General features: G+C 39.4%; 3 protein-coding genes across 3 annotated transcripts; 2 read left to right on the plus strand and 1 right to left on the minus strand.

Moving 5' to 3' along the window:
- Positions 1 to 625: 625 nt before the first annotated feature.
- On the minus strand, positions 626 to 4,109 carry dynlt2b (dynein light chain Tctex-type 2B). Its single transcript, XM_061078649.1, has 5 exons — positions 3,992 to 4,109; positions 3,037 to 3,170; positions 1,994 to 2,063; positions 994 to 1,057; positions 626 to 897 (listed from the first exon to the last, which is right to left on the minus strand). The coding sequence occupies exons 1-5, from the start codon at positions 4,036 to 4,038 to the stop codon at positions 850 to 852; spliced, it is 363 nt and encodes a 120-aa protein (XP_060934632.1). The 5' UTR covers positions 4,039 to 4,109; the 3' UTR covers positions 626 to 849.
- Positions 4,110 to 9,300: 5,191 nt separating this feature from the next.
- Positions 9,301 to 12,894, plus strand: LOC133010654 (serine/threonine-protein phosphatase PP1-beta catalytic subunit-like). The gene is made up of 8 exons (XM_061078252.1): positions 9,301 to 9,352; positions 10,289 to 10,417; positions 10,544 to 10,774; positions 10,981 to 11,085; positions 11,276 to 11,347; positions 11,744 to 11,895; positions 12,444 to 12,578; positions 12,682 to 12,894. Exons 1-8 carry the CDS (start codon positions 9,301 to 9,303, stop codon positions 12,772 to 12,774), a joined length of 969 nt encoding a protein of 322 aa, XP_060934235.1. The 3' UTR covers positions 12,775 to 12,894.
- A 2,002-nt stretch (positions 12,895 to 14,896) lies between these two features.
- Positions 14,897 to 16,852, plus strand: LOC133010943 (receptor-transporting protein 3-like). The gene is made up of 2 exons (XM_061078614.1): positions 14,897 to 15,179; positions 15,815 to 16,852. The coding sequence occupies exons 1-2, from the start codon at positions 15,031 to 15,033 to the stop codon at positions 16,143 to 16,145; spliced, it is 480 nt and encodes a 159-aa protein (XP_060934597.1). The 5' UTR covers positions 14,897 to 15,030; the 3' UTR covers positions 16,146 to 16,852.
- The last annotated feature ends 1,957 nt before the right edge of the window (positions 16,853 to 18,809 follow it).

Genomic DNA, 18,809 nt, shown 5'->3' on the forward strand with positions numbered 1-18,809 from the left:
TAAAAACGCAGAATGGAAAACAATTATGATTAGTAACATAATGGCTCTCCGGCTGATTACAGTCTCTGCAGGCGAAATGGTCTTTGGGTTTTTTATTTTAATTCTGAAGAGAGAAAGTAGCTTGAAGACATTTTCTCTTAGACCAATTGATTATATCAGCTTGACTTGGTCAGCCTTTGTTGTTTCAGCACTTTTTAACAATCATTCCTCCTGTCAGAAAGACACAGGATGTATTTTCTTTTCCTCAATTTAATCTAAAAAAGCATTAGTTTTGAAATTCTGACAGCCAGTAGCTTCCCTGCAGCAGTTACCCCTGTACTCCTGAGTCGAGCACCCAAAATATAGTACAAATACACACAAGACTGCAGTACAGTAATTTGTTTTTACTGTGTTTTTGCAGCTGAGAGTGCTGCAAGTACTGGATACAGCAACAGCTGCAATTTTAATTTTAATTTTCTATAACACGTGTGAGCACAAGCAGCCCACTAACCTTGCATTTCCGCTAAACACAGAACAAAATGATCATTGAGTGTTTTTAGACACAATTTTAATCTGTTCACTTTCGAAAACAAATAACTGGTCTTTTAAATAAAAATAATTTCAAAATAAAAGAAAATGTGGTAAAGTTGACATTTTCACGTGAATGTCTGTTTTGTTCTTCAGAAAAAATAACATCTCATGAACATGTTGAGGATTTCCACACCCAACATGACAACAAACGTTTCAACACCATTTGGAGTCAAAGCCAACATGATTTGATCGACAACATTACACTTTATCTACAATAGAGGCCAGTATTTCCACTCTCATCCTGCAAGGTCAGGAAATCCTGGTAAATCCGTCCCGTCTTCAGTAATGATAGCTTCCGAAGACCACCACCAAACAGAACAAGCTGTCCTGTAGAGGCAAAACACAGAATTTTGGAATGTCTGTCTTTGAGTAATTTGCCCCACACCCCCATCACAATTAAGTGACCTGAGCAAAAGCACCTACGTTCAAATAAACATCTTCTGCATAATTGTCTGAGTCAGCATCCCACAAGCACCTGGAGGACATCCTAATAAAACACAAGAGGAGATCGAGCTGAGTCACAATGGTCATGGACTCAAACATTGAAATACATCTGAACTCATGTATGGGAAACCCTGCATAATGTGAAGAATCACAGAAAAACTTGGTAAAAAATACCATTTTATTATGTTAACATAGTAATATAATTTGCCCTCACTGTTTTTGTTGAAAGTCAGAGGAAGGTTGAAGCTATATTCATTATTAGATATTATCTCCACCACCATTTAGATACATGAGTTTTTCAATATTAAACAATGTAATGTAACACCATCAAAAATGACAGCCCAAAAATGAATTGTGTAAAGTCAATAAAAAACAAACAAACCACCTTCATTATCACAGAGTTTCATGTCACATTTTAAATTTCCTTTCCCAGGCTATCTCCGAACGTTGATTTTGTAAACACGAATATAACTCAATTATTGAAAATTGTTATCTGATGTTCAAATGTAAGCAACTGCTTAGTTATTGCTTGAATATTGATATTTTAAAACCATAATCACACAACAGGAGCAAAGGCTTCCCTTTATACATTAGTTAAATATTGCTGTGGGCTCAGTTGCACTAAGAAAAAACTGGATTCCTAAAAGATCATTTAATAAAAAGTACGTAGGAGTAAACAAACACTCATTCTAGCAAAAAAAAATGTTTTAAATGTTCAACTATGTTATCTGGGGAACGTGGGTGTAGAATTAATTGACAACAGACTGAGAGGCAGCCAGAAATTTTCGAGTTTACAGTATTTTCATTTCCACAGCAATAATCTTGTCAACAGAGCAACACACTTTCAAATCCAATCTGCTGTAAAGTGCAACCAGTTTTACACCTGCTTTCCCCTAAATAACGTAGTAAACAGCAGAATATAGTAGTTTTAAAAAGTGTAGCAGCTACTTTTGTGTACCAGTACCAAATGATCACTTACTTGACTCCCTGTCCTCGTTGTTCTCCGATGACAACCTGCACGACAAGCTTATATCTGTCAAATCCAGCATCTGGTGAGGAAGAGAAATGAGTTGTAAGAATGCTCATCAGCAGATATCGGAATATTGAGAAGGGACGATACAAGGGTCGGGTATTCATATGCTACATTTACAGTGTAGGATTCATTGTTTTTAAGAGGCAACAGGAAGGTGGACATGAGTGCACACACAGAGCATGCTGCCCACAGGGAGGATTATGTTATTATTAGAGGAGAGGGGGGATATAAGAAAAGAGTCACAGATAGGGGAGCTGCCAGGCCGGAGGGTAAAGGTAGCAGGAACAATACAGGTAACAGGTTGGCAAGAACATGACAACCTGCACACTGCTGGTATGGATTCTATGAGCTGTTTAGGGAATGGGGAATAGGTGAGCGGGTGTTGAAGACAAGTAGGATAGAGTGATGGATGAAGCGTGATATAAGAGATATCTGAGGGACAATTTTGAACCATATTTACTACAGAATTATACAGAAGCGGATTTTACAGAAAGATGTTGCAAAACTCTTCTATTTTTTCTGAATTGATGAGATAACCCAAAACTGTACTTTCCCTCTGAACAATCCCAAAGACCTGAGGTGCCTGGGAAAAGCCCCAAAAAAATAACAACGCAATTTGCATTACTAAAGAAACAAGCATTTCTCAAGCATGTCTCAAATAGTCTAAGTCAAAATCCCGAGAGTGTTGAAAGCAAACATGTCCGGTCTGTGTAGTTTGATCCAGTATTATTTTGATTTGGGTTTTAGACAAGCGGGAATGTGCGTGTGTCTTAGTTATATGGATGACATTGTTATTACAGTGTCGACTTTGCACAGGTACCTCTGGATTAGGTGATTGCTCAGATGGAAAGTACAAGGATTTTTGAGCCATCTCATTGTTGAAAATCAGAGCAGAATTATTTTATCGTGAAAACATTTCTGGCTCCTCTGTCCCTCTGAGTAAATAACACCAGAAGATATAAAAAAAAGAAAAGAAAAGCATCTCTCACTCTTCACTTTTTCCTTGACAGAGTCTGCCAGTGTTCTGGACAGCTGTGGGACCTCCTCTGGGTCATAATGCACCCCAGACAGCTGCTCCCTCACGATTTCACGAATGCACTCCTTCACAACGGCTGGTTTAAATCTGGAAGATTTAACAGTGAGAAGAAACGAGGCAGGAAGTTAAATTCAATCAGCTTAAACTGGTCACAGTGGGAACAAATAATCAGCCTCCCTAAGTATGGGGCCACATATGACGACCTCTGCCAAGGAGGTTGTTTGCATCTGCGTGCGTCTGTCTGAAATTTAGCAGGATAAAATACAAAAACTACGACATGAAACTTGGTGGTACCATTGATTTTTGTTTAAAAACTAAATAATGAATGGGTTCTTAATGAAAAAACATTTGGCATGTGGAGTTATATCACAGGAGTAATATCTGAGACTGGGTGCAATCCGGTGCAGATCAGAATGAAAATGTTTAATAGTGGTTTCATGAGGGGACTGTGGTAGAAATCTCCCAGTGGATACTGGTTGTTTCCCTTCAGTGATCTAACACTGCATGTGAGTAACATCCTGTATGAACAGTAGTACATTTTTTAAATCAGATTATAGGGAGATAACTTCTGATTTTTAAAAGTGAATTAAATTGAGTGTATTAAAGTGTTCGGTGACTTGGTGTAATGTTACTATATTGATAAGTGATGTTACTACACAGGGCACTCGACTCTTAACTTTTACCACTTCTTCATACACGTGTACACACAGCTAACAGTGTGAGCCACCCGACCTGACGCTAGAATAAACACTTCATCCTGGTCTTTGGTAAAACAGATATCCAAGCTACCACTGGTATTAGTGGTTTCCTCTTTAAGGACACGGGGAGTTACCATGGAGATGCTAACACAGCAGCTAACCCCATCCACCAGAGGGTTCCGCTGAAAGCAGGTTATCCGAGCGACTCACTTGTGCTGATGATGAGGTCTGATGAGGAAAGTGTCCGACGACTCCATGTTGAATAAACGTTAGAGCCACAGCAGCACAGAGGACATTCACACAGACATGTCCACGCTAACTCAGTGAGGACAAGATTAACTCGTGGCAGCTCGGTGAGGCACTTCCGGTGGCAACAGACACTGCCACTGATGCGTAGAGGCAGCTGCCTGTGATGCCACTGTTTAAAGCCAGCCTCCTTTGGTGCCCCCCTGTTTGGGGAAGTGACACGCAGAGCAACTAAAGCTGTTTGAGATTTTTGATTTATGAAAGTTTATGAGATGACAAATACAAATAATATTCCTTTTTATGACAGATAGACATTGAAAATGTGTAAATAATCGCCTGTTATTTGTCTATATTTGAGTAATTTGTGCAATTGCAGATCATAATAACTAAATTAAAGCATTACATTATAGCATTGTCTATTGATTCAAGATTCAAGATTGTTATTATCAAATGCACAACAATAACATTAAGCAGTTGCTGGCAATGAAAAGCTTGAGTCACAGGCTCTCTTCTAGCAATGCTCAATAATTACAATCAAAAAAATAAAATAGAAATAGTATAAAATAGAATATCAAAAATTTAAAATAGAAAATAAAATGTATATATCTAAATATATATATATATACAGCTCAAGAGAAAAATAGAACAACAAAAGTTCAATTGTGTGCAATAGTGCAAATGCAAATATGCCACGGTGCTGGTGCAAATATGCAAATATGCCAGGGTGCTGGTTTGGTGGAGTTATTGCAGTTCAGAGGAGTTTAAAAGTCTTATGGCCTGAGGGATGAAACTGTCTCTGAGCCTGGTGGTGCGGGCCCGGATGCTGTGGAACCGTTGGCCAGACGGCAGCATGCAGACATTTTTATGGCTGGGGTGAAAGGGGTCTTTAATAATCCGGTTGCTCTTCCTCCTACACCGCTGGGTGTGGAGGTCCTCCATGGATGGTAGCGCCGTCCTGGTGATGTGCTGGGCAGACTTCACCACCCTCTGTAAAGCCTTACGGTTCAGGGTAAATGTTAACCTTAACTTAAATTGGAAACTTAAAAAGGGCTACAGAGCTGCAATAAAAGACACAAACTCAGTTAACATGACTTTAATATTAAAAAAAAACATCATCATTTCAGACAGAGGAGTAAAGTCACAGCAAATTTGAGTCTTTTTATGTAACTCATTGAAGAGAAAGCAGTGTTCCAGTTTCCCTCATTGAGCATCATGTTCCATTCACATCACTGCCAAGTCCTACCACATTTGTGTAGGACCAGGTTGTTGTACATCGAATAACAACAGCTCTCTATCAACATCTAAAAATGATGCCTGGATAAAGGTCATTACACAGAAAGACACACCATTCCTGTTGGCATCAGAAACTGATCACATCACCTCGGCAGCTTTGACATGATTTGCCCCGAGACTGTTCTGTGGACCGGAAAGTACAACTGACTTAGTATTTGTAATATAAAACATTACAGGCTAGCACACCTTGAAATTGTCTCTACAGCGAGACCTAAAGCTGCGAGACTAAAGACAAGTGAAGGAGGGACATTTTCTACAAATTTTGCAGATACATGGAAACTGACAATCCATTCAGAAAACTAACATCTGCAGAAAAAACAAGATATTGAATCAAATAAAGATATGCACAATAGGCCACATACATGTGGAAATACCGAAATGTACAGATGGTAATGCAGTGAAGAGTTCACTTGTCACTTGCTGCACATTGATACAGTGCAAAGTAATAATGATGTCCTCAAAAGTTGTTGGACTTCAGAACATGTAATGAAGCCTACATGTAGCCAACAGTAATATCACTTAATTTTGAAATGCAGTTCAAAAATACAATTACTAAGCAATATAAGGAAACAATACTTAAGAAACAAAAATAATATATTTGCCTTGTTCTCCTTGATTATTAGAGAAACGTAGCATGGGTCGCCTAAGCGCTCATGCTCATTTTGTGCTGACTAGTCAACTTCTTTTTCCATGTAGACAGGATTTCTTTGGCTTTGACAAATAAGATTATGTTATTTGTTCTGTATGCTGTAAGGAATATGAAGTGTGGCAGTAAAACAAAATTTAAGAATTAACATGGCATGGACCCATAAAATGCTTAATACATCTTATTCAAGTCTAACTGAACCAATAACACTTTTTTAGATGAAAACCAATATATCTGGATATTTTGTAGATTTTGGAATTCGGGCCATTTTTAAATACAGTACATATGAGCACAGAAAGGGATGACACCATAACTGTACGCAGTGTCTCAACCATCCATGCCCCGGGATGAATAACCAGTAAGTAAGCGTTCTGAATAAGACACAAACAGCGGCAGTTGCTCTTAGACAATGTGGCAAGAGAGGCAACAGCCTCCAAACAGCTGTGGCAACTGCCTTTACAAATCTGTGGCAGCTTCTGTTGCCACCGGAAGTGCCTCTCCTAGCTGCCGCTGCCACCATCTGAGCTCCCTGTCTCGCTGCCTCTCTGCTAACTAGCTAGTCTTTGCTCAGTTGTGGCCGTTACCATAGTGACGATCAACACCCGCTTCATGTTTCAAAATAAGAGAATGTTTACCCTGTTGATCATGTAATACGAACCAGGAATTCGTGGGTTATGACCATAGACTGGTTATTACCTTTCAGTTTAGTCTTGAAAACTTAATCCGTCATTCTAAACTGTGTTATTTTCTTCCTCTGCTCAAAATGTAAACACTATGAGATCTTTGACATCAGTTAAAATAATGATAAAACGAATCATTGTGACCACTGTTGCGTATTGCCAAGTCGGTTTATACAAGGAACCAGCTGTGATATGATTGGGCAATAATGAATTGAAAACTTGAAAAACATTCAAAATTAGAACGGTTGATATTTACAGTTTGACATTGCGACCCTCAAAGGATACGCGGTATAGATAATGGATGGATGGAAATAATAAAAATAAAGACATTTATGATCACAGAGTAACGTTAATTCATACCTGGAAGCTGTCAAGTGTTATCACTGATCTGTCTGAGGTTTGGGGTTAAGGCCCAAGGGCGCATCTCCTTAGGTTTCTCAAATGTCAACCATTCTACTCAGTAAGGCTCAACCTAAACCTTCTATTGCATCCTTTCCGTATCTGTCTTCTACTCTATATGTATGTTTGACTTTATCAGTGTGAGAGAAACCAAAAATACGTGCTTCTGATCTTCATTCTCATTGTTCTGTCTCTTCCGAGGGAATAAGCTTTTTTTTTGTGATACAAGAATAGTCTAAAATGTCACTACTACCTCCTCTATCGCTTTCATTTCACCCTCGCTTCCTTTAACAAAAACACTGGAAAATTGTGTTGAACTGTTAAACTGTACAGTGTCTGCAGAGCTTCACACCAGGACCTCCACGTGATGTTGAATATGATATCTGTGCCCCATCGGCTACATTATTTCCTTCCTTGCCCTTTCAAAAGCTCCTGACTCGTTTCAGGGTAAGGTGAGACGTCCTCAAATACTTAACTCTCTCCAGGTCTCATTCACACAGTGTGAAACTTAACTCTGATGTTGCTCATAAATCCTACACAGAAGGTGGATTTTGAAAAGGGCTGGAAATTTGTGACAATATTTTTCGGGGGAAACAATCTTTGCCATTTTTGCATAGACCAAGTAAGTGCTCCTTAAGGTTTTCTTACTTGACACAACATTCATACTTCTGCAAGTTCTGGAATGGCAATAAAAACGTCCTTTACATATTTCTACAGAAAACTCTGTCACCTAAGAATTACAGCCACAATCTTATGGTCGGCTTGGACATGCTCCACAAAGAGGTGATTCACATTAACAATATTGAATTAATCTAATCTCCAAAGTGATTGTATTTAACTTCACCTTTATCTCTCATACATCCTCAGGTACCGAGACGGTTGGTCAACGTTGTAGAAATTTTGGAGATACTTCCTTTGAAAACAATTCATGGGAAGTCACTGGCCTGTTCTCGTGCCGAGGTTTGTTTTGTTTTAATCTGAGCAGATGTTTCTGGCTTGTTTTCCATTATCTTAAATATCATGTACAATAACACAGTCTACAAGATCCTTTCTTAGGTGATAAAGCAGTATGTTTATGCACGTTATAAAAAACAATCTATAAGAAAAGTACTTTAGAAAGATGCTCTAATCAGGAGGAAAAGAGTTAATCGTTAACACTATATTCTCCTCATACTTCTTCAGTTCAAACTTCCCTCTTTAAACTAACAAGTGTTTCTTTTGCAGGGTTTGTCATAAACCCAGTTGAAAACTCCCCGGAGCTTGAAGAGATAAAACAAATCAATCATGAATACCAGGTATAAGCTTTTCTAATAAAAATTTACCAAAAAACATGATAAGCAAATTAAGATTTAGATTGAAATTCAGCATCTTATTTCTGGAGATCGCTATGAGGGGAAAGAGGATTTTGCCGTCGTCCTTCAATCGTTTCTACACAATTCCTTTATCCTTCATATTGGAGTGAGTTGCAGAGGCAAACGTATCAAAACAAGCATCGACACACAAATAATTCAGCACACAGGAAAAAATATGTAGGAAAAACCCAGTAAAGGAATAAAACCTGTGAAAAGCCGTAGACAGGGTTTTCTGTACTGCATGTAAATTGTGAAATATTCCAAATGTTATTGATTGAAATTCCAAAGTTTTGTACATTTGCCATAATCATTTCAATTTATTGACAAAATAAAAATTCTACAATAACCAAGTTAATCGTTACGTTTATACTCGTCAATGGTGACGGAACTTCACAAAGCACTGAACTACAGTTAGTTCGTCACTTTTTCGCAGCACATGTGTCGTCAAATTGATGAAGTTGTGTCGAATTCACAGTGTAGAATTAAGTGGTGGTGTTGCACGTTGCAGCTGATGCAGCTGAATACCCCTCAAGTACAACATAAAGGGCCCATTCTAAAATAAAACAACAATTAATGCAATGTAGGTGAAAAACACTCGAGAAAACATCACTAGGGTTATTTTATATTGAATTTTTGCCATTGGATCCTTTGCACCTGAGCCTTACACACTGAACCTTTGATCTCCAAGTTTTTTCTATTTGCCTTTTTTCTTAATTACCACGTGTTTTTTCTATTTGCACGTATTTTTTTAATCTACATTGCGCTGAGCTGTCTGCCTCGGTAATTTCAGTAAAAAACACAAATACCCTGAAATTGTACCTGCACCTTGCATCCTGCTTCTTGAGCCTGCGAGTCAATCCTCAGGGCTGATTTCGCCCTGTCGACTACATCCATAAGAGAAACATGGCGGAAGGCGAGTTGAACGTTGACAGCCTCATCTCCCGGCTACTAGAAGGTGAGAGAGCGAAGTTACGCATTTCAGCTGCAATAAGAAAACCCCGCGGGCGTGTGACGTGTAACTTTACAAATACAAAAAATCGCCATCGTGGCTGCGTGTTACAGAGAGTTTAAGGTAAACAGTGACACCACGTGGTTTTATTACAACGCAACGATTCGAGTTCGCGTGTTTTTTTCGTTTGTTAAGAAGATGAAACGTCACAGGAATGCTACGGTTGCTTAGTAACGTCAAGTGTTGGCATGGCCAGACGACCTGAGCGACACGCCCCCTTTAAAACCTCCGTGACGTCAGCACCCTCCAAATTTCACCCACTAAAAATCTGAAATCAGAAAGTTTCTTTTATTTTGATTTAATTAGAGAAATCTAAAAGTAAAATGGCTTAATTATAAAGGTACACAAGGGATTGTTATCTTGTATAATTTTTAAACTCATCAAATATCGATTTTAAAGACAGAAATGGATTCAAAGCTGGATTCATTAACCTATTCAAGGTTTTCCTTAACAAGCTAAATCTATGTTCATCAATGTTTGCGTCTATATTAATGTTATTTAATAGATCTTATAATTTGCATTTTCAGTTTTTATAGTAGTGGTTATTAATATTATAAAAAATCTCAATTTAATTCTCTGATATTTGTCATTTTGTTTTTGCTAACATACGCGTCGCAAGAAAATTAATTGATGCTGTTACGGCTGCATGAATCTGTCCCCTAGACTTGTGTCCTTCCTATATGACCCCCCCCCCCCCCCCCCCCCCAGAACACGAACACAGGAATATGGTCTCATAATAATTGGTTTGCATTTTACCCTACAATCTGAAAAATGTACCTGGACACTTGTCATTACTGTATGTGGAATTATATTTATCGATCTGGTGTCAAATACTTACTCGTCCTTATTTAACGATCGTGTCTTTGTACGTTTTTCTCGCAGTGAGAAATCGTCGAGGGAGGATCGTCCAGATGACGGAGGCTGAGGTGCGGGGGCTCTGCATCGAGTCCAGAGAGATCTTCCTCAGTCAGCCCATCCTGCTAGAACTTGAGGCTCCGCTCAAAATCTGTGGTGAGAACTTTAATACATCTATATTTGTTTGATTATCATTTTCCTTGAATCCCATTTATTAAAAAACTCTCATCACTGAGATCATGATGTCGATTAAACCTGTAACATCTGAACACATGATTCCAGGTGATATCCATGGACAGTACACAGACTTGCTGAGGCTATTCGAGAGGGGGGGTTTCCCTCCCGAGGCCAACTATCTGTTCCTGGGGGACTACGTGGACCGAGGGAGACAGTCCCTGGAGACCATCTGCCTGCTGCTGGCCTACAAGATCAAATACCCAGTAAACTTCTTCCTGCTCAGGGGGAACCACGAGTGTGCTTCCATCAACCGCTTGTTCGGCTTTTACCACGAGTGTGAGTTGTTACTTGTTTGTTTGTCGTGGACTGGCTACGTCCCAAAGTCCTGTGTTTTGCATTTGGCTATGGATAGTCCTACTAGCATTTGAAAACATTAAAAAAAATATTATTATAAGGTATCATTTAGCTAAAAAACATTTCTAATGGTTCTTTGTCTGATTTGTTTTATTATCTTCCACGTGTCCTTATGTTTTTCTCCTCAGGTGTACGCAGGTTCAACGTAAGGCTCTGGAACACATTCAATGAGTGTTTTAATTGCCTGCCCGTAGCTGCCATTATCGATGAGAAAATCTTCTGCTGCCATGGAGGTTTGTCAAGTATTCATGTTTAAATATATATAAGTATCTAAAGGCGTTGACATTAATGTGTCACGTTTTCTGCCACCTCATATCTCCAGGTCTCTACTTTGTCATGTTCCTTTCTTTATGTAAATTTATAAATAAACATTTGATTTGCTGCAGTGTGAGTCACATTAACAGAATCCCTTGTTCACCTCAGGTCTCTCTCCTGATCTGCAGTCCATGGAACTGATTCGAGGCATTGTGAGACCGACTGACGTCCCTGAGACAGGTCTGTGGTTTAACACTCTCGTGATGATCGTCTTAATCTACTGATTATTTCCAGGAAAACAACAGAGTGGTTCTGTAAAGTGTAGCAGCACATTTGTATTCATTGATTGTTAGAGACTGAGAAGTGTCATTTTAGAATTGAGCAAGGACTTAATTGAACTAACTACGCTCTTCATTTTCTAAGAGATAAATTGCTATTTCTGGAACTGAGGTGACAGCTGGTAGCACAGAAAAGTTTGAAGTTGTCTATATGGTGTTCTGAGGGTTTAACACCACTGTATATAAAGATGAAATGAAAGTTAAACCTTTAAGTTAAAGAGAAACAAACACTTGTTTCTATCAGTTTCTGACTTCATGGAGTGTTATTGGTCTGACTGGTGCTTCTGACTGGTTCCAGGCTTGCTGTGCGACCTGCTGTGGTCGGACCCAGACACGGACGTGCAGGGATGGGGGGAGAACGATCGGGGAGTTTCCTACACCTTCGGGGCCGACGTGGTCCACGAGTTCCTCATCCGCCACGACCTGGATCTCATCTGCCGAGCACATCAGGTAACACTGCTACAGATACACACACTCCTGCAGATACACACACTCCTACAGATACACATAGTCCTACAGATATACACACTCCTATATATACACACACTCCTATCAAAAAGATACGGTGGGAAATTCAACTTTCATTTTGTCAAGGCAAATAAAATGAAAATTTCAGAATACATTGTTAATTCATTCAGAAACAAGGACAGATGAATATTGTTCTTAATAATTGAGTTCAGTTTAATGTATTTGACAACGTGACTCATTTATTTCATGATTTGTACATTCAATGCAGGTTTTCAATTACCGCATTCAATTTCAAAATACACAATGTGTTTCCACTAGATAGATTACGGGTGATAAAATAATCAGGTTTCAGCTTTTGACTAATTCAGTATTGGAATCAATGGACTTTATCTAAGCGTTTCTATGAATCAGACAACACAAAGCAATACAACCAAACATTTAAAAAAGTGTAGTTCTGCAGATGTAGTGTGCAGAGAACACCTTCCCCCTTGATCGACAGATACTTTCTGCTCTAATTCTTCTAACCACAGGTCGTTGAAGATGGCTACGAGTTCTTTGCCAACCAGCAGCTGGTGACGATCTTCTCTGCCCCCAACTACTGCGGGGAGTTTGACAACGCCGGCGCCATGATGAGTGTGGACGAGTCTCTGATTTGCACCTTTCAGGTACTGAGCTCAGTTTGATGTGGTCCTGGAACGTTAATCCTGATTTGGACCAGACTGTAGTTACTGTCAATGTATTAATCGCGACCATCTCAACGTCTTTCAGATTCTGGAGCCGGCCAGGCACCAGTACGGAGGGGTGAACGCGGGACGCCCCGCTAGCCCCCGTCGCACACCTCCGGCAACAAGGAGGAAGTGAGCGTCTGCCTCCCCCCTGACTCTCCTGCTCCTCCCCTGGCTGGTCTCTGGCCCGAGTCCCTGCAGGCTACCTCCATCCCTCCAGCCTCCTCTCAGTAAACTCGTTTGTGTGTAAACATTACCTCCAGGAGTGTTTGCTGTTGCTCGTTCTGTGGGTAGTTTTATGAACACGAGTGGTATTTCCTTTACTCAAGTTTTTCTCAATGCCATGGTGTGTATTCACTCAGTCTTCGTTTCCACTGCTCAGTCCGTTCAGCAACATTTAAAACTAACCCTTTGTGGAAAAGACGCTTCTCCATGAACAACTTCCATTGTGATTTTGTGAACGCATGCCCACTTGTGACACTGAGACTGGTTCTTTGCCCTGGTCGATGTAATTTTCTGTTCCACCTCGACTTGCCTAATGTGCATGTAATTTACCTGATTAGTGCCATTGTCCCCGTTTAAATGGAGCTGAAAGCAGAGAGGGAATAGTTTGACATAGTAGAATAAGTTTATTTCTTTACGACTGAAGAATGTAAGGCATCTCTAAATTCTGGATATTTTCACCAGAAATTTAGCCAAATGCAAGAAGAAACATGTGTGAGCCTGTTTGAACTCAGGTTTTAACTTTATTTTGAAGTTATATATATATATTAATTTACATCATATCTATATTTGGATCAACTCAAAATAAAAAATTCTAATTCTGATATCATAATGATTTACATGTGGTGGAATCTAATTCTAACAGATTACACGCTATCCATAGAAATCCACTCAACAAACTTTCCCGGTAGGGTGATATTCAAAGAAGTCACATCCAAGTCGTCGAGGTCTTTATCGTGATTTCTGAACTCAGCCTCTTTCAAGGCCTCTTCAGCTGCAATCAAATCAGAACATACAAGTATCTCCTGGTTTCACTTCCCTGACAAGAATCCAAAAAGATCAGATATGGTCCAATAATCAGTGTCAGGCTCTGATAGACGCAAGGATACTGGGAACTTAACATCCAAATCTCCCATTTCTCAGTTTTCACTCCTCCTGCTAAGTGAAAGAAAAAGTGGATGGATGTTTCCACAATAAACTGTACATATTAAGATCAATGCAGGCCAAATTCTGATTTAGAAATGTCCAACATCTGCATGTACACTAAATCAAGTACTGGGCAACACACACTTGCAAAACAACACAAATCAAATGAGTCACTTTCAAATCTACATGATGCTTTATTCCCATCATTAAAGATAATCATTTGAAATCATGCTTGTATCAGAGAGCCAGAGGGGTCAACTCTGTTTGCTCAGTTTAATTGCTGCAGAAGCAGCGGGAAAAGGCCATAAAATGTCTGATTACACTGGAGCCAAAGGTTGATTCAGCCCTTTCTGTATTGATTCCTCATTATCTAGAGGCCCATAATAAGGTACAATTAGAAATAACTGTAATTCAATTGCTTTCCCTTCAATCATTAAACCTGCGAATGAGCAATCAGACCTTAATGCTTATTTTATTGGTTTATTACAATGAGGTTCCGTGCATATACAAGATTCCTTAATCAGCAATTTGCAAAATGTGACGTCCATAAAAAGGGTGTGTGGTTTTTAGACAGAGCAGACTGCACCATAAGATGGACTGTTTGAAGGATGCAGTGCAGAAAAGCTCCAGTAGGTTGCACTACTGCACAAACAAAACAACCATGGAAAACTGAAGCCCTAAGTTTCTATTTCCCAAGCAGCCTGATTAGAGTCAGCTATTCAGGTGCTTCTCTTCTTGGTAAATAAGGACAAATAAACCATAGTCCGTCAGTAAATCCACACAACTCATAATTATTTTGTGTGTGACGTTGAAACAAATTTTAAAAAATATTGTTGGATTCTGGCCTCCAGATATAAGGGACCACAATGACTCATAACAACAGAGATCAGTTCAGTTTGTTCTGTCAAACAGGAGCATTTTCATCTTTTTCACAGCTGGTGACCATTCAGTGACTAATGTTTATAATCAACATCTGTCATGACAACACAAGCCTCTCCTCACCCTCCTCCCCACCATAATAGAACTAAATTTAAGTTTCATTTCTCTGTAAGTATCTGTGACAGTGCCACATCACTTCCTGTTGGCCGGAGGACAAAAACATATAAATAAAAGATCTGCCCACACAAGCAGCAGCAGCAGTAAAGTTGACCAGGCTGACGTGTTGTCCTCTCAAGCTTTTCTTTTACTGCACTGATCAGCTGTAAGACTTTACTAAACCACCAGCACCACCGGCACTGACAGGATGGATCTGGAAGAGTGGAGGTCTAGCTTCCAGAGTGAGGCTGACGGTCTCCTGCATGGAGACACTTGGACTCTGGAGTTTAATTCCAGTATTCAGCCCGAACATCCTCAGCCCGGATGGAAGGAGTACATCAGGAAGACCAGTGCAAGGTCAGTGTACTGGTAAACGCTGCAGATGATTATGGTAGACTTCAGATACTACATGATATGTTGTAGGTTAACCTCTCAAAATAAGTGAAGATTATTTATTTTATTTTATTATTAACATTTAGATCATTATTTACATTTCCAAATGTGAGGCATAACACATTTATCATACACATGTTTTTTTATTTGTAGATATATATTACACTCTGTAAGGATCTTAATGAGATTAAAACTGTTGACATAGAAAGGAACAGAGGGTAATGTCACACAGGATAAAAAAAATAAAAACAAAGTTAAAGACAGACAGACTTTTAAACCTTAATTTTAAATGTGACTTTTGTTCAAGTACTAGAATGTATGTATGTTTAGGGCCAGGATGTTTTCCTGCAGCAGAGATATTGGCTGTTCTTAGATTTTGAACCAGACAAATAAATACTATTGAAGTAGCAGCCACACAGCAAAAACATGTAATCAAATTTGGCAAATATCTGTGTTGCTATGGTTTGAATTAGAGATGTTAAATGTATAGTGATATTTAAATAGTGGGAGAGACTAAAGGGAGAGGCCTGTTGAAGGAAATAAACACTGCTGTCAGTTTCATATCCACACTGTGTATTAATCCATCTGTCTATCTGAAGGTTTCAGTGCAGCCTGTGTCGAAGGGGCTGGCCCTCCAACCGAGTGATGGTGTACCTCCACATGCGTCTGGAGGGCAGCACTGGCACCGTCAAAGTGAAGCGCTTCCGTCAGAACTGCAAAAGGTGCAGAAATGCCCCAATGGTGGATCCCATCGTAGAGTCGGAGAACATCACCATCCTCATGAAGAACCTGGTGAAGAAGATAAGAATTAAGTGCTACAACGAAGACCTGGATCAAGGCAACTACAATCACACGAAGATCGAAGTCAAAAGTCCCCACGAGCCTGCCCACTGCGAGGGATGTATTCAAGGCTTCTGTACAAAAGAGTGAACCATGCTTCATGATCACACAGTTTTGTGGCGTTGCTTTTGGCATGACTTGTATCTCAGTTTCTTTGATAAATGTACCTAAAAATAATACCTTGCCCAGATGTTATATCCTGGGGGGGAGGGGTGTGTTGTTTTGAGTGGAGGCAGAGGTGTGGTGTAGAGAAACGGGAAATATTTGCTGATATGAAAAGAGAAGTGTTTTGAAGATGTAGAAGAAATATGAATGTTGTGCAGAGGTCTTCTCTGTGCATTAGTCGATATAATCAAAACCTCTGTGTGTGATGTAAGATTATAACAGTAGGCTTTGGTCTCCAGGCATAAGTGACCATGTAACCGATCTAAACAGAGAGGAGTTACAATTTCATATTCTGTGTGTAAATATATTTTTATTTAGCTTTTTCACATAGCCGGTTAGATGACTATTTGGTGTTGACATCGAGCTGAGCAGCTTGAGACTTCCGTGCTCCACCCTGATCATTATCTAACCGAAAACTTAAGTTTCGTTTTCCTCTAACTGTTGGCAGGATGACATCACTTTCGGTTTGCTGGACAGGACAGACACAGCCCCATTGTGCAGTAAGAAAAATGTTGAACAGGCATCTTTTTCACAAGCTGTTCATTTAGTTTGCGCATCAGCTGACTTTAAAGCCACCAGGATCACTTGTACAGACAGGATGAAGCACAAAAATAAAATAATTCGTCCTCAAAGTATGAAAGTGCTCCCTCTGTTTCACAAATAAGAACATTACTGTGATGAGCACTGAAAAGACTTGACGTTTTAACAAATTCAGCAGTGTCCTTGCAATTAGTTCAAATACTTAGCACTATTTTACCTGATCTGAGATTTGTCTTTTATGGAGGCCATAAAGGGGCCACACTTTACACAAGGGAGGGCATTTATATTTATAATCACCTTCATATTTATCAGGTCAGATGCTGAAACAGTGCAGCAGACTAACAGCCACACTACAAGCAAAGTTAACCACTTACATGCAGACAACTGCACCACTAGAACACCTTTAAAGGGACTCTTACCTTTGTTGCATTTTTACACTTTTTGTGGATAAGGTTAAATTGGTATTAATAAGGTAATGACACTCTAAAATGCAAGACAGACCCACCAGGAGTTAAAGCAAACAATTATTTCACTCTCGTAATATTTAGTGAAAACTTCAACCAATAAAATTCTTCGGACCGAAGGACCTTATTGGCCGACAGACCTGTCTGTTTGCTGCATGGAAACAGACAGGAAGCCCGTCTGCTTCTTCTGGCGCATTCGGGCCCGCGTCATCAAGGCGCGTCCTCAACTATAGGGTTTGTTTTGATTCCACGGCAGACAGTAGCGAGTAGCGACCGTATCGACCGTAGCGACTGACTATGGCAGACCAAAGTGGTCCACGGCGTACTGAAACAGCCGCTCCCAGGGGGAAAAACAAAAGAAAAAATACCGCGGATGGGAACGAGGGGGTGGGGCATTGGAGGAAGGCGGGATGATTCAAATGTGCTGTAATTCTCAAATGCAACAAAGGTAAGAGTCCCTTTAAGTGGCGGAAATACAAATGATTCCCTTAGGCAGAAAAGGTTTTTCTTTTTTTCCATTGAGATTTTTTATTGCTTTTTCAACATTCGAGCAAATTTGCGATGTACACATATATATATATATATATAAAAGTAAAATGGATATACTAGAAAAAAGGAAAGATTAAATACAATACGCAAACTGTGAAGGATAAAACATAAATTATGACTACCCAACAGAATAGTGCATGCAGCCAACATGTTTTTGATTTCTGTCACATTCAACTTTTATACAAAAAAAAGAACGAACCTAAAAAACCTAGTAGTTGAGTATTTGATATTATCCAGGATAACATTACATTTCATTTATCTGACGCTTTTATCCAAAGTAACTTACAAGAACTGCAGTCAACCATGAGGGTACAAACCCAGAACAACAAGAATCAAGAAAGTACATTTTTCTTCAAGAAAGCTCCAGTGAAGATAAATACAGTGATTCAAATTCAAACTATTCCCTTTGTAATATTAACCCTCTAGTCTAAATCGAATTTATTTCAATGTAATGATTTAGTAACATATTACTACATTATCATCTTCACTGACAGGGGCGTCGTTAGGCCTGTTTTAGGGGGGCTGAAGCCCCCCTAAAATGTTCTTCAGCCCCCCCAAATAATTATTGGGATTTTTTTTAATTTTAATTTTTTTTTTTTAAATTGAACTAATGTTTTACACATGGACAAGTTATTTATAACTCTAACATGCTACATATGTGAGTGCGTTTCTGGTTTGTATGTTTTCTCCAACATCAAATTACAATCCAATAGCCTCTCATCATACTTAACAAAAAAGGCCGGGCACCAGGACCTTGGGGAGTCTGCATGGCTGCTGCACTGGCTTTCTCACTCTGCCAAGTAACGTCTCTCATCAAGACAGCAGGATTACAGCCAAGGAGTTTAGCTCATAGTAAATGATGCACGGAGTGAAATTGTAAGTACAGGTAGTTACAGAATGTGGCTATCTGTAGTTATTAACGATTGTTACCTGCTTAAATTTAGGTTTACTTGAGGCAAATGAAAGGGAATATTGTAATGAGCTATGTTAACACTAAGCTAGCTAGCTAGCTATTTTGTTAGAAAATGTCTCCAGT

This window comes from Limanda limanda, chromosome 9 (genome assembly GCF_963576545.1).
Source record: "Limanda limanda chromosome 9, fLimLim1.1, whole genome shotgun sequence".
In the NCBI taxonomy this organism is placed as follows: domain Eukaryota; kingdom Metazoa; phylum Chordata; class Actinopteri; order Pleuronectiformes; family Pleuronectidae; genus Limanda; species Limanda limanda.